The sequence below is a fragment of the Cyprinus carpio genome, chromosome A8 (assembly GCF_018340385.1).
Source record: "Cyprinus carpio isolate SPL01 chromosome A8, ASM1834038v1, whole genome shotgun sequence".
NCBI lineage: Eukaryota > Metazoa > Chordata > Actinopteri > Cypriniformes > Cyprinidae > Cyprinus > Cyprinus carpio.
Genome location: NC_056579.1, coordinates 15,603,210 through 15,618,396, shown reverse-complemented (window position 1 = coordinate 15,618,396; position 15,187 = coordinate 15,603,210). Strand labels below are relative to the sequence as shown.

The 15,187-nt window shown below is 35.4% G+C and overlaps 1 protein-coding gene across 2 annotated transcripts in view; it reads left to right on the top strand.

Moving 5' to 3' along the window:
• ipo11 (importin 11) overlaps positions 1-15,187 on the top strand; it is a 131,905-nt gene that overhangs the window by 45,545 nt on the left and 71,173 nt on the right. For both annotated transcript variants that reach the window (XM_042762477.1, XM_042762476.1), the window contains exon 16: positions 7,765-7,891. In XM_042762477.1, coding sequence (XP_042618411.1) covers positions 7,765-7,891 — 127 coding nt within the window. The remainder of the gene's footprint in view (positions 1-7,764; positions 7,892-15,187) is intronic.

The following is a 15,187-nucleotide window of genomic DNA, read 5'->3' as shown; positions in this document are numbered from 1 at the left end:
CACCGCTGTATAATGCCCGATGCAGTTCTTTTTGTTGACAGTTCTGTTGGGAGGGCAAGACAAAGATACAAAATTAAAAAAAAAAATAGGTAATAAAGACTGTTACTCTACACAAAGTGTCATTTATGACTTGAGAGAGAGAGAGGAGAAACAGACCTCTGTTGTGGAAGATCTCATTATGATCGCATTTGAAACCATGACTGCCAGTGTCTCCTTCCATTCACCGCTATTTGTTATTGTTTATCGCTTTCTTTCTCCTATCAGGGAGAGAGGGATTTAAACCTAATTTGCATATTTCGTAACATTGATGTTGACATTAAAAGACTCCATGAAATTAAAATTAGAGTTTTGTGACTTTTAGTCCATGTTTTAAGGTCACCTATACTCTAGTGTCGTTCAAAAGTTTGCACTCAATATTTTTTATTAATACTTTGCAATAAATTTATATTAAGTTGATCAAAAGTGACAGTCATGACATTTATATTAAAAAAAAAGTATTTATATTTCAGGTGCTGTACTTTTGAACTTTCTATTTATGAAAGAATCCTGAAAACAGTTTTGAACACTGATTAAAAAAACATATATATATATATATATCTTGAGTAACAAATGATAGAGATAACTCGTCAATGGCAGGGAAAGAGTTAAACAGTAGAGTATAAAGCATATTTACAAATGGTAACAAAAGTACATTTTAGCTGATACACTTTTAAAAATGTACAGTTTTCCAATAAAATGTAATAAAAATATTGATAACTCATTTTGTGCTACATCAATTTAGCAAATTCTTGCAGAGAGATGGCACAGTTTATTTGAAATATTTTGTCCAAACTTACAAGTTAAAATAAAAATTATATCGAAACAGCGAGAAAACTGCACCTAAGCGATTTTATGAGGTCTTTAAAAGAATAAAGGAACTAAACTAAAGAAATATCCAAAAATGAAAGTTTGCTAAAATGTACATTGGAGAAGATTTGGAGAATTTTAGCATGATATCGCTTGCTCACCAATGGATCCTCTGCGGTGTATGGGTGCCGTCAGAATGAGGGTAACAACAGATAAAAACATAACAGTCCAAAAGTATCCACATGACTCCAGTCCAACAATTAATGTTTTGTGAAGTGAAAATCTGTGTGTTTGTAAGAAACAAATCCATCATTAAGGCATTTGACTTCAAATCGTCATTCTGACGGCACCCATTCACTGCAGAGGATCCGTTGGTGAGCAAGTGATGTAATGCATTTAATAAAGTTTCTCCAAATCTGTTCAGTTGAAGGAACAAACTCGTTTACATTTTGGATGGCCACATGGTGAGTACATTATCAGAAAATTGTAATGTTTGGGTCAACTGTTTCTTTAAGGAAAGAAAGAGGAAAAAGTCTTGCATTTCAATGTTCAACATGTGAGTGTAACAATCCACTTGTCTCATTTCATTTGGCTAGCACATAACATGCTCAAGAGTGCCTGTATTGCAGACAGTGTATGTGTATGTGTCGGTGGGCTTTTGTGTGGCTCCAGTGGGGATCAGTCAACCACTCATGGGCATTGAGGCGGCCTCTGCATTCGCTCTTGACAGAGCAAGCAAATGTACGTCTGCCACTCTTTAATCAGGCACATTTGTCACTGTCATGATTAAACAGCATGCCTGAAAAAGGCTCAGAGGGATTTTCAGAGAGACATGAGTAACCCTGGTGCTGACATCTGCCATCTATGACTTGAGCTTTGGGATTTGACAAGATTATATTCAGCAAGAAGTTACCAATATGCATTATACCATCTTAATTTGTCCACGTTGCTTGTTTGAGAAACAGATGCAAATTCCTTGACCTTGTACACTGTCATTTCTCCCGACTGGCAGCCCTCCAGACCCTCCCATTGATTCATCACTTTGTTTGACCTACTGTGTCACTCGGTCGAGACTCTTGCGCTTTGCCTTGGCAGACAGATTATCTTATCGCTGATCTTGTGCCTTTGAGGTCAGAAGGGGCAGCTGTGCTGAACAGGTGTTGCTAAGGACCAGATCAATAGGCTGGGGAAGCCTGTTGCATCTGTCTTCCCCATTTACTGGAACTCTTGTCATGTTTATTCTCCGCCCTGGGACTTTAGCTGGACACAATAAGATATTACCTCCCATGGATAGATTATGGCTCAGGACATTGGGGACAGTGCACTGGGCCACTAAGTGGCCTTAAACCTGAATAAAAGAATTGGAGGTAATATTCATTTTGATAGATGTACGTGCCAGTATTCTAATAAATACGATAAATGATCAAATAAAAATTAAACATGCATAGAAATAAATAACAAAAATTAGTTTGATGGGTAAGTATATTAAGTGTGGTAGGGCCAGGTATGGATGCAGATTTGCTGATTATGTTCAGATTCACAAACTCTTGATTCAGTTAGATTTTTTGATTCCATATGGTTCGATTGCAATTCATGTTTCTATATTTTAGTTATAATGTCAGTTTTGACATTACATTCTACTAATGTTGTACATTTATACAAGGCTGTGCTTCATAATGATTAAAAGAAACTAAAAAAGATTCATTAACTAGACAAAACAGAGTCATTTGTTTGTAAATCAGGCTACATTGGTCATGCTGTATAACATGGAAAGGCTCATACTGGGAGAATAATTTGTGAATCGGACTGCATTGGTCATGCTATATTTAAATATGTTTTTGCATGCAACTCCTGTGGACAGCTAAAAAGAGAGATTTTCTGGCATTTATCTTGCGAACTGTGACTCAATATTCTAATTCTCACTGGTCTAAAATCCATCTTTGCTACCTCCACTCTTTGAGTTCTTGAAGGCAAGCGTCCTTTCTATGTCCTAGCTGGGTCACATCCTTTGGTGCGTATGGAGAATCAGTCCAGTGCTCAGTGACCCTTAGCCCCTCGCCACACACCATACTCTGTTGCGTTGCAAGTACAGCGCAGCAGCCACACTGCAGGCAAGCTCGGAGAACTGCAGCATGTGTGAAGGTGATGGTCAGCATGCGATTCACAGCGGCGTGAAATGACCTTTCAGCTCAGAGCTTCAGCATGGCAGCTGTGGTGCCAGTTCAGCTTAAGGGGGACTAAACTGTGTCGAGTGTAAACTTTATGGGGATTATGGTTTTTTTATTGTTGAGTCGCAGATGTTACTTCATCCTTTAGGGGGTTTGATTTGTGTTGAGAGGCGCGCCAGTTTCAATTGGATTAAATGGACACTGGAATTTCTAAGAAGTCAGCTTAGAATCAAAGTTTAGAGAGGTATATCAGCAATGAAAAAAATTGTAGTAAATTTCACAAGTAATTACAAAGAAACACTGAATTAAACGTTAACTTTTGAAGAAGAAAGACTTTATTTTTCCTTGGTTTGATTATTCTATAATGTACATTTAAAATATATTATTATTAATTTCATTGTTGTTATTTTACAAGTCTTTGTTTACTGTCTGAAATTGTATGTCACTTTTGGGCATGCCGATTCTGATACGCTCTTCAGTATTTTTCTTTACAGCTGTTGTGGATACTTCATATTTTGAAATATTTGTTCTTTGTTTTTTTTCTTTCTGTCCGTCCGTCCGTTTGTCTATTCCAGCCCCGGCCCCTCAACAGCAAGTAAAAACAAAACAAATTGTGGTTGGTTACAATACATGTCAGCCAGGTGATTTCTTCCCTGCCTTTAATGGCTGATTTTTGGCAGACTGGACCAGTGGATTGGACTTTATGCTTGGCCAGAATAAGTTGCAGGCTGGACCAAATTATGCTGATAGTCTGATAATGTGTGAATACATTTTGATCAGGCAGTATCTTATTATCTGAGAGAGTGATTCTTGGCAAGAACAAACTACAGACTGGACCAGATTTCATGCTGATCAAAACTGTCAAAGTCTGTTGTGGCAGATTGTTCCAAACTAAAATTTAACTCTCAAAGCAAATATACACATTAGCAAAAGAGTAACAGTCAAATTGTGTTGGGCTCCTTTGCTTCTCATCACGCTTGCTTCATTATAATGGTTTGATGATCGTTAGAGGTGTGTAACTGAAGAAGAATTGCTGTGTTTTGTGTCTGTGTGTTGCATGGCAGGGATCTTATGATGACTCCGCTATTTGGAAACGGTATTGGAGGGTACTGAAAGCAATGTTTTCATTACAAGTCCCTATGCTGGAGGTCTAATTGTCATTGAACAGTAAGTTAGCATATACAGGCACTTTCAGCCTTTCAGTGCTTGTGTTCATGACAAACCCAAGAGAGACAGCACACAAGATTCGGTCTCCTTTTATAGAGCTTCACTTCCGTTCCGTACGCTTCTTTTTGACACAGACAAGACTGAGGTTATCAGCAGTCTTTGAGTGACAGTCTGTTTTGACGAGTCTGAGCTGCAGCCACTTGACAGCAGCCCTCTTTAAAATCAATCATTCACTGTGAATAGAGGCAGAGTATTATGGTCAGAATCTTTCAGTTCTGCTGAGAAAATATATATATATATTTTTCCCCTCTTTAAGATTCAAATACTAAATTGCAGAATTTGAAATCCCTAGCAACCACACATATAGTGAGTTAGGGCTGCACAATATATCGAAATTATCCAAATATAATCCCTAGCAACGATATCTGAATCATTTTATTAATAGGCTACTTAAATCAAAAGTTGCAAAAGGTCAAAGTTTTAGTTATAAATAATATCGTTTAGTGACGCATATAGCAGAGAATTGCTTGATGTTAAAAAGAGTTAAGTGCAATAAGATGCCGAAAACAACTCTTTGCCGTCTCGTCTTGCTGTCTGACTCACACCTGAAGCGTGCACACAAACCGCATCTCGCACAGCATCTCTTCAGTTCTGCCGCACACGTGCAAAGTGTGCGCACACACAGACGCATCTCCTTCTTATGTTTGAACAGACACATACACATAATTATGTCAGTAGTACCCGTCTCAAGGATCATTCTCGTAAACGCAATCAGTTATGTTTTAAATGAATGTAAACAGCTGAGAAAGAAATCGGATGTGTGTCATTACACTGGATCCGTGCAGTCGGATTTAAAGGGACAGCAGCCTTTAATAAATACCTGCTGCTGAATGTGTCACTAATGTTAACCAAACAATAAAAAAAATTGTAACAGTGTATGGAAAGCAACGTTACAATGATATAAAATTAGTGTCATTATTTTTTTTTGTTTGTACATGTATGTTCACTTTGATGTTAAAATTACATTTTCTGATTTGTACTTTTTTTATATACTTTTTATTTACTGCTAAAACACTGCTGGTCACTTTCAGAAGTTGTAGTAATTCTTTCTTTTCCAAGAAAGAATGTGAAACAAATTGGTTATTAAATTTTCATTTTTAAATATTTTTAAATATAATTTAAATAGATTTTTCACACTTTAAGCAGTATCGTATCACGTATCGCATATCGAATATCCCATATCCCATTTTTAAACAAGGTATCACATATCGCATTTTTCTTAAATATCCCACAGCCCTACAGTGGGTATAGAAAAGAATCACCCCCTTAAAAATAATCATATTTTGTTGCTTTGCAGCCTGAAATGAAGACAGACACAGTTTTTGTTTTATCCAGCTGTATTTACTCAGTGCAACTTATAAGTGAAAGATATACCAGGAAAAAAAAAAAAAAACAGGAAAAAGGATCACCCCCTTGTGTGTTTGCTTTTTTTTTTTTTTAACCACCTTTTTCTCTAATTACAGCCTTCAGTCTGTTTGGAATCGTCTCTGTCTCTATTAACTTTGCACATCTAGACTTTGCAATATTTGCCCACTCTTTGCAGAACTGCTCAAGATCAGGTGAATTTGATGGTGATCGTTTGTCGACTGCAGTCTTGTCATTCCACAGATTTTCAATAGGGTTTAAGTCTGGGCTCTGAAATATTGGATTTCCGCTAGACATATAATTTGGTGTTGAGGCCAAATAATTAAATTTTAGTCTCAACTGACCATAACACCTTTTTCTATGTGGCCTCAGAATCTTCAAAGTGTGTTTTGGTAAAGCTCAGACATGACTGCATGTGTGTTTTTTTTTTTTGTTTGGCTTTTTTTTTTTTTTCCTTGCAGTACTAGCTTAATTTGTCGATTTTTTGTGATTTGTGATATGGTTGTCACATGCACACAATAACCACTCTCTGTCATAAATTCCTGCAACTGCTTCAGAGTTGCTGTAGGCCTTTTAGTAGTCTCTCTGACCAGTTTCCTCCTGACTCTTTCATCCAGTTTGAAGTGACGTCCTGAACCAGGGAGGGTCTGTGTTGTACCAAATACCTTCCACTTAATAGTAGACTTCACTGTGTTTCTAGGCATTGATAAAGCCTTAAAATGTTTTTTTTTTTTTGCATCCATTTCCTTACTTGTGCCTGTCCACAACTTTATCCCGGAGATCTTTTGACAGTGCCTTGCCACCCATAGTTGATTGTTTGCTTCGTTGCACTACCAAGGACTATTTTTTTTTGGTTATTTTTTGTAAGTGGGTTTATTTTAATGGTTTATTGTATAAAATAATAAGATGATTACAGGTGAAAGCTTTTGTTTGTTTCCTGAGAGATCCCGGGGCTCAGAGTCATGCCTGCTTTACTTCTGAGAACTGATCCTGCAAAAACGGTTCAAAATTGGGACTTTTTTTTGCGGGGAAATGCAGGTACTTTACAAAAGCAAATAGCCCAATACACTGCTTCTGATATTTTTATTTATTTCTGTTTGAGTCTTATTTTGAATATCCACTATATTTATTCTTAATATTTATAATATTTATCTGCAGGCATCCATAAGAAAGTTATTCTGAGACCTGAAAGCTAACAGCCATCTCTAAGATGTCGAGCACGCACTGTGGAGCGAGGAGGAGAGTGAGAATTATTGGCAAATATAAATCAATGTACAGATGGGTGAAAGCAGCAGCCTCATATTTAAAAGTCATTAACCTACATTTTACAGTTCATCCTTCAAACTTTTGTTGCCTATTGTTGAGGACAAATGAAAATGAATTGATTAAAGTGTGAATTGAACACAGAGAGCGGGACAGAATAGCCAGAAAGTCTAAGTATAATATAATGCTATGTACACATGCATATTCCACAAGATGTACACTTTAAACCTCTTTAAGGTTTAATGAGAATAAAGATATTGATCGGGAAATGATGTCCATTTCAATGTGGCCAATGAATAAATGGAACAATGATTATGAAAATTAAGCACTGATTAGGTTATTGAGTGAGCATAAAATGGGAAATATTAAGGCGCAGAATGTACTACTGTATATGCTTTTCTAAGTAATGTAGCGCTTGAATAAATTTCCACATGCACTTTAATTATTTAATCTCACAGTATGGAGATATATTTGTGGGCATTCTGTAGGTGGAGTGCATTTATTTGTTCATAATTTTAAGATTTGCAATTATTAAAGTATTTTTTAAAATCATTCATATAGGAATTTTTGGATTTTTATATATACGCACATCAAGTTACTGCAAAGAAAGTTTTTTTATTTTTCTCTCTCTCTCTCTCTCTCTCTCTCTCCTTTTGAATCCTCCTGGGAAAACAGGAACCTTTATATTGTGCAGTATTCATGGAAATGAGTAGAGTTTAAGGTGTGCTGAATACAAGATTTGAAGATTTAAAGACCGTTTCCAGACATTCTCTGTTGTGTCTTACCCCTGCAGTTTAAACCATTACCTTCTCGGATAAAAGACGATTTTTAAAGGATTTTAAGCCATTAAAAGGACAACACATAGGAATGCTGATTGGCTAATTTTGTTTTGTAGGTACAAGTTGATCAGAAGGCGGGTGATCTGGCTGATTGGACAGTGGATCTCAGTGAAGTTCAAGCCGGAACTGCGACCCCTGCTTTATGAGGTCATCCTCAGTCTCATGCAGGACCCTGACCTTGTGGTAAGTGAAACTTACGCTTTGATCGTCAAGTTAACAGCGTTGTGAAATCAACTTTCTTTCAGTTAAGAAAATTGTCTAAACTGAAACCAATTCTTTCATACAAGGACTTGGAGATTGTTGTGCATGCCTTTGTTTCAACCCGGCTGGACTATTGTAATGCTCTTTATCTGGGCATAAGTGAATCACTGGTTACTCATCTTCAGTGTGTCCAGAATGCTGCAGTGAGATTTTTAACAAATACCAGAAAACGGGATCACATAACACCTTTATTGATATCCCTTCACTGGCTACCTTTTAGATACAGAATACAATATAAGGTGTTGATGTTTGTTTTTAAAGCACTACATGATCAAGCTCCTGAGTACATAAAAGATATGTTAATTCCTTATCAGTCTCAACGTCACCTTCGCTCTTCTCGGAATATGCTCCTAACCGTCCCACGGTCTCGCTTGAGGCGTAGTGGAGACTGCGCTTTTTCTGTTGCGGCTCCTGCAATTTGGAATGTGTTGCCACTATCCCTAAAAACCTCATCAGGCACGGATATTTTTAAAAAGGAATTGAAGACTTATTTATTTAATCAAGCTTTTGGCGTTTGATTAGGTCTGAGAACTGAGTGATTTGTTGTTTGATTCTCTTGTGTCTTGTTTTAATGTAATTAATGTTTGTATGTATTTTAGAGTTATTGATCAGCCTACCTATGGACAGCCCTTTGGTCCATTTTAATGGTTTTGAAAGTGCTTTATAAATAAAAGTTGAGTTTTTTTTGGTTTTGGGATTTCTTGGTTTTTTAAAGGGGTAGTTCAGCCAAAACACCAGTACTCTGTTATCATTTACTCTAACTCTGCTGGTCTTTCTTTTCCATGCAACTACAATGAATGTGGACTTTTTTTTTTCATTTAATTTAAATGTGTTTGTTTTTTTTTTCTATGTAACTAAAATGAATTTGATGTTCCATTTTAGTATAATATTTGGTGTTTATTATTTATATGTTATTTTTAGGGCTATTAAATTGATAAATCGCATAAAAAAATAATAGTATTTTATTTATATACAGTACAGACCAAAAGTTTGGAAACATTACTATTTTTAATGTTTTTGAAAGAACTTTCTTCTGCTCATCAAGCCTGCATTTATTTGATCAAAAATACAGAAAAAAAATAATAATATTGTGATATATTATTACAATTTAAAATAATTGTTTTTAAATTTATTATACTTTAAATTATCATTTATTTCTGTGATGCAAAGCTGAATTTTTAGGATCATTATCACATGATCCTTTAGAAATCATTCTAATATGATGATTCATTATCAAAGTTGGAAACAGTTCTGCTGCTTAATATTTTTTCAGAGACATGTGATACTTTTTTAGGATACTTTGATGAATAAAAGTAAAAAAAAAAAAAAAAAAAAAAAAAAAGGAGCTATGTTTTTAAAATATAAATATTTTGTAATAACAATACACACTATTGGTCAGTAATTTGGGGTCAGTAATTTTTTTTTTTTTTTTTTTTTTTTTTAAAATCAATACTTTTATTCAGCAAGGATGTGTTAAATTGATAAAAGTGATAGTAAAGAAAATATATTATTAGAATATATATTATTAGATTTTTTATTTTTTTATTTTGAATAAATGCAGTTTTTTTTTTAACCTTTTATTCATCAAATATATTAGACAGCAGAACTGTTTCCAACACTCATAATAAATCAGAATATTAGAATGATTTTTAAATGATCATGTGATAGACTGGATGTTACATGTGACACTGAAGGCTGGAGTAATGATGCTGAAAATTCAGCTTTGCATCGCAGGAATAAATTTTTTAAGTATGTTCAAATAGAAAACTATTATTTTAAGTTGTAATAATATTTCACAATATTACTGTTTTTTTCTGTATTTTTGATCAAATAAATGCAGGGCTGATGAGCAGAAGAAATTTCTTTCAAAAACATTAAAAATAGTAATGTTTCCAAACTTTTGGTCTGTACTGTATATATGTGTGTGTGTGTGTGTGTGTGTGTGTGTGTGTGTGTGTGTGTGTTTTGCAGATAATTGTATCCAAAGTGACTTGCAAATGAGGAGAACAATAGAAGCAATCAGACTAGGGATGCATGAAAATTATCGGCACGATATTAATGCGCATCTCGTCAAGCACGCACGTGTAGAGATTTACCGCTGATTACAGAACCGGCTTTACTGACGAGATGCGCATTAAATATTGTGCCGATATTTATCGTGCATCCCTAAATCAGACCAACAGGAAAGCAACAGTATACAAGTGATGTGGCAAGTCTCAGTTAATCTAGAACATAGCAAATTGTTTTTTACTAAATTAGAAAAAAAAATTATAGAATAGCATATGTATTTTTATATATTTAGTTTCAGGTAATGGTAATAACCCTGATGTGATGTTATGCAGGAGAGCAGTCATGAATTCCCAATGAGCATTACCAATTATTGACTTGCTTTCTTTGCATTGAAAGTCTTGACAAATCGCCCATTGGTTCAAATCAATATTGTCTTCCCGAATTAGGAACGCGTGAGGACTCTGATTAGCCGCATTGTGTCTCGGTTAATAATGAGAGGCCATCATTAGATGCCAACTTATGAACAGCACCATTAATCAGGAGCACCAGTGGGTAATCTCTAAAACGACTGCCAGTGACCAAAGGCACCCTCCAGCTTGCAGTTTAGCCACGTTTGGTTTAAAATCAATTTCATGTGCACTGTGAGAACCTTTTATGGTTTGTTTTGGCTATTGCTGTCCAACACTTTACCCAGCTTATTCTTTTTGCACTCATATGCTGTTCAACAGAGTTTCCTTTTCTCATTGTATATTCAGATACGTATCATTTAAAATATATATATATATATGTTGGATATACTTAACTTTTTTACGTCAACAGGTTCCACGTTACTGGGTTATGTTGCATTAGAGCTCTCTAAATTCCCCAGCATTACAGCACAGCTTTTGTACTCATCACACATTCATTGCCTTCAATAATAGATTTTAAGACCGTTTTTGTCTGATCTCAAATAGCCAGCTGTGTCCCCATTGTTTTGTATAATGCATAGGTCTTTCTTTTCTGGAGACTGTGATAGGCTAAATATCAATAACCTTTTATTGCACAAAACACTTTAATGTGTTAAAGAGTTTTTTAATTGTTGGTAATTTGTACTCAGCAGATAGAGTTCTTAAGCCATCTTTGGCATTGCGGCTCTTGATAATGTAGTTTTGCACATCCTTAATTTTCCCATTTAGGATTTTTAAAAGTATGTGTGTAAAAATATATTTAAACGACACTAAGATGTCAGCAATAGCTGATGCAATTCACCACGTGCGGACAGATTGTTTGTGAGAATCGTTTCTTGTTGGTATTATCGGAGTTTGAAAATGGAATGAAGGCTTTATCAGCTGGCGGAGGGATGGACACGTTTATTAGGTGATGGAGAGAGAGGAAAATTATCACGTGTGTTTTTGGGATTTAGGCGAAGGGCGATCCACAAATCATTTTCATTTCCGTCAACCTGATTGGAAATTTGATTGCTGTCGCTGGCTATGAAATGCTGCATTCTAAAATGGGGACAGCAGCATGAAATCATCCAAGCATTTTATCTAGGTGTTTCACTCCTCCCTGTCGTCCATTGCCGGCTTGATTACATTTACATTTAAGACATTGATTACGGCACAGTATGCAACACTCTGTCGTCATCGTACTGATGGTGAAAATTATTGCTGTGCTGCACTTAGCATGAAGTGTGAATATGTACCGGGGGTGGGGTGGGCAGTATGATCGAAATCTTATATCATTACTGTATGAATAGTTTTATATCATAGGTAATGGCATAAATGACAAAATTATTTTTGCAGGAAATTAAATGCAAGTGTAAAAGTCCAAGACTACTAGTTAAATGCTTCTATTTTGCATTTTTGATGGGGTTTTTTTCCCAGTTAGAAATGATTGGCATAGAATTTTTCACAAAAATTCAATTGAATGTAAGAATGTTTTAATATTTGCATTTTTGATGGGGTTTTTTTCGACAGCAAAACTAATATGGATCTAGACAAGTCACCTTTATTTTTATAGTGCTTTATACAATACAGATTGTTTCTGAGCTGTTTCATTAACAGTATTAAACAGTAGAAGAATTAATTATACAGACTTCAAAAATGAGACCAATCCAAATTCTCATTGAATCTTAATTCTGCTGATCGGTGTCAAAATTTTGCATATTTGATTTGTGATTTAGTGCAGAAAATTTAAATATTTCTTATTCATTTTATATAAATTTATTTTTGTTTATTTTTATATATTTACAGGTTTAAATTAAAAATTTCAATTCAAAATAGTCAGTGTAGGATGCCAATATACTTTAAGTAATAAAAATAATGTATAACTTTTTCTGTTTTTAAATATTTGCAATTACTCATATATATATATTATTTTGCTTATTTTTAGACATTCCACTCTGTATTTTCATATTCCATGTTTCTCTCAAAATGGCATGTAAATAGTGTAACGGTCCTGCCCAGTCATAATCCATGTGGATATTTATTGCATCACGCTGTTCACGCCTTCATACTGCTGCCCCGACCCTAGTATGTACTTATTTATTCAATACACCTTGCTTGGGTGTATGTGTATGTATTTACATGCATCGCCATGGACAATGGAGTCATAGACCACTGGAACGAGGCCAACCACGGGCTCACAAAACACTGTTAGCTCTGCCTTCAGCTGTGCAGCTGCTAGGTACGTTTGCGACGGGAAATCCAAATAAAGTTTACATGTTGTTATTAACTTATCAAAAACCGAGCAAAACCCAACTCCGTTTCACCAGCTAACCTGTCCAGAGAGGGAATAGTGGAAAAATATTATTGACCAATGGAAAACAGAACAAACTAGGAAAGCCGATAAGATATTAATTTAATGTATTTCACATTTCATCGCATACGTGTCAGGAATTGAAACGTTGTCGCATCTCAAGGGTGAGTCTTACATGGTGACAGAGCAATATAAATGTAAAACCTGAGATGCTTTTCTAGGAGATTCTCTTGAGATCATTCATATTTGGTTCCTTCCTTTGGGAGCAGCATTTCTATGGTGTAGCATTAGAGGGATAGGTTACTAAAAAATGAAAATTCCATCGTTATTTATTGACCCTCATGTTATTCCAAAACTTTGTGACTTTCTTTTTCGGAACACAAAAGAAGATATTTTGGAGCAGTGTTTCCCGCCGAACTTTCTCACAGACTGGGATGGACCTTGGAAGAAAATATTGTATATTTTTATATTTAAATGCATTAATCTGGTGTACTGTACTTGGGAAGGAAAAATGAAGATCCGCAACCGCCTTTTAGTAAACCTATCTGAACATATTGAAGTCTATTCATTGACTTGTACCCTGGACTTTAACTAAAGTGGACTCAAAGCTTCTTTTTAGTTGTGATAGTGTGCCTCAGTCCACATCACTTTTACACTAGTGTTTTTAGAAAAGCCAAACAATTAAAAAATAAATTATTATTATTATTTTATCCAGTAATATATCATAGTAATAAAACTGCACTGTAAAATAAATGTAAATTTAAAAAAAGAGAATTTTTTCATAATACATATAATTATTTTACTTTACAGTAGTAAAATTGTTTATCTTGATTTCTTCTCTTGCAAGAGTGTTATTTTGCTGTAAAACTGCAGTTTCTTTGAAAACAGTTTTTAAAAATGCATCTCTTTAGAAATCCAGTGATTGATCTGTCCACAGAAATTATCTGAGCAGATGGAGTTTCAGTTTGATTTAGTGTGAACCGATCTGCTCCGAGATGATTGAAAACAGCGGATCATGAGCTGCTTGCATGTTAGTACAGTGCCATGCATAGAATTTTTATTTTTTTGGGTGAACTATAATAATTAACTATTGGCTAAAATTTTTTTATCTGCAACTGTAACAAAAACACACCTTAAACAAGCTTAATTATTTTTTTTTTTGACCTATCAGGATGATGTCGACGAAATGAGAGTTTACCTTTCTGAAAATTAGTGGAATTACATTCATAGTTTTTCCACAAACATGCATCATCTATGGCGAGTGGAAGCTGCAGCGCTCTAGAGGTGCTGTCATGTCAGTGTGCAGAACGCAGCGGTGGGAGTAGACTATGACCGTTGCCGCGGGGCCCAGAGGCTGCAGGCAAAGGCAAACTACTTACTTACACGTTTCCAGATATCAAACACCTCTGTGAGAATTTGTACCCCTTGGGCTTATAACAACAACCCATCGGTCATTTCCTGGGTTCAATTAAAGCTCCACGAGTTCTAGAAAATTCAAATTATAGCCAGTCCATCCCCCACCATTCAAATAATGAAAAAAACGTTTTTGTCTGATCTCAAATAGCCAGCTGTGTCCCCATTGTTTTGTATAATGCATAGGTCTTTCTTTTCTGGAGACTGTGATAGGCTAAATATCAATAACCTTTTATTGCACAAAACACTTTAATGTGTTAAAGAGTTTTTAATTGTTGGTAATTGTACTCAACAGATAGAGTTTCTTAAGCCATCTTTGGCATTGCGGCTCTTGATAATGTAGTTTTGCACATCCTTAATTTTCCCATTTAGGATTTTAAAGTATGTGGTAAAAAATATATTTAAACGACACTAAGATGTCAGCAATAGCTGATGCAATTCACCACATGTGGACAGATGTTTGTGAGAATCGTTTCTTGTTGGTATTATCGGAGTTTGAAAATGGAATGAAGGCTTTATCAGCTGGCGGAGGGATGGACACGTTTATTAGGTGATGGAGAGAGAGGAAAATTATCACGTGTTTTTTTTGGGATTTAGGCGAAGGGCGATCCACAAATCATTTTCATTTCCGTCAACCTGATTGGAAATTTGATTGCTGTCGCTGGCTATGAAATGCTGCATTCTAAAATGGGGACAGCAGCATGAAATCATCCAAGCATTTTATCTAGGTTTCACTCCTACCTGTCGTCCATTGCCGGCTTGATTACATTTACATTTAAGACATTGATTACGGCACAGTATGCACCTCTGTCGTCATCGTACTGATGGTGAAAATTATTGCTGTGCTGCACTTAGCATGAAGGTGAATATGTACCGGGGTGGGCAGTATGATCAAAATCTTATATCATCACTGTATGAATAGTTTTATATCATAGTAATGGCATAAATGACAAAATTATTATTTTTGCAGGAAATTAAATGCAAGTGTAAAAGTCCAAGACTACTAGTTAAATGCTTCTATTTTGCATTTTTGATGGGGTTTTTTTCCCAGTTAGA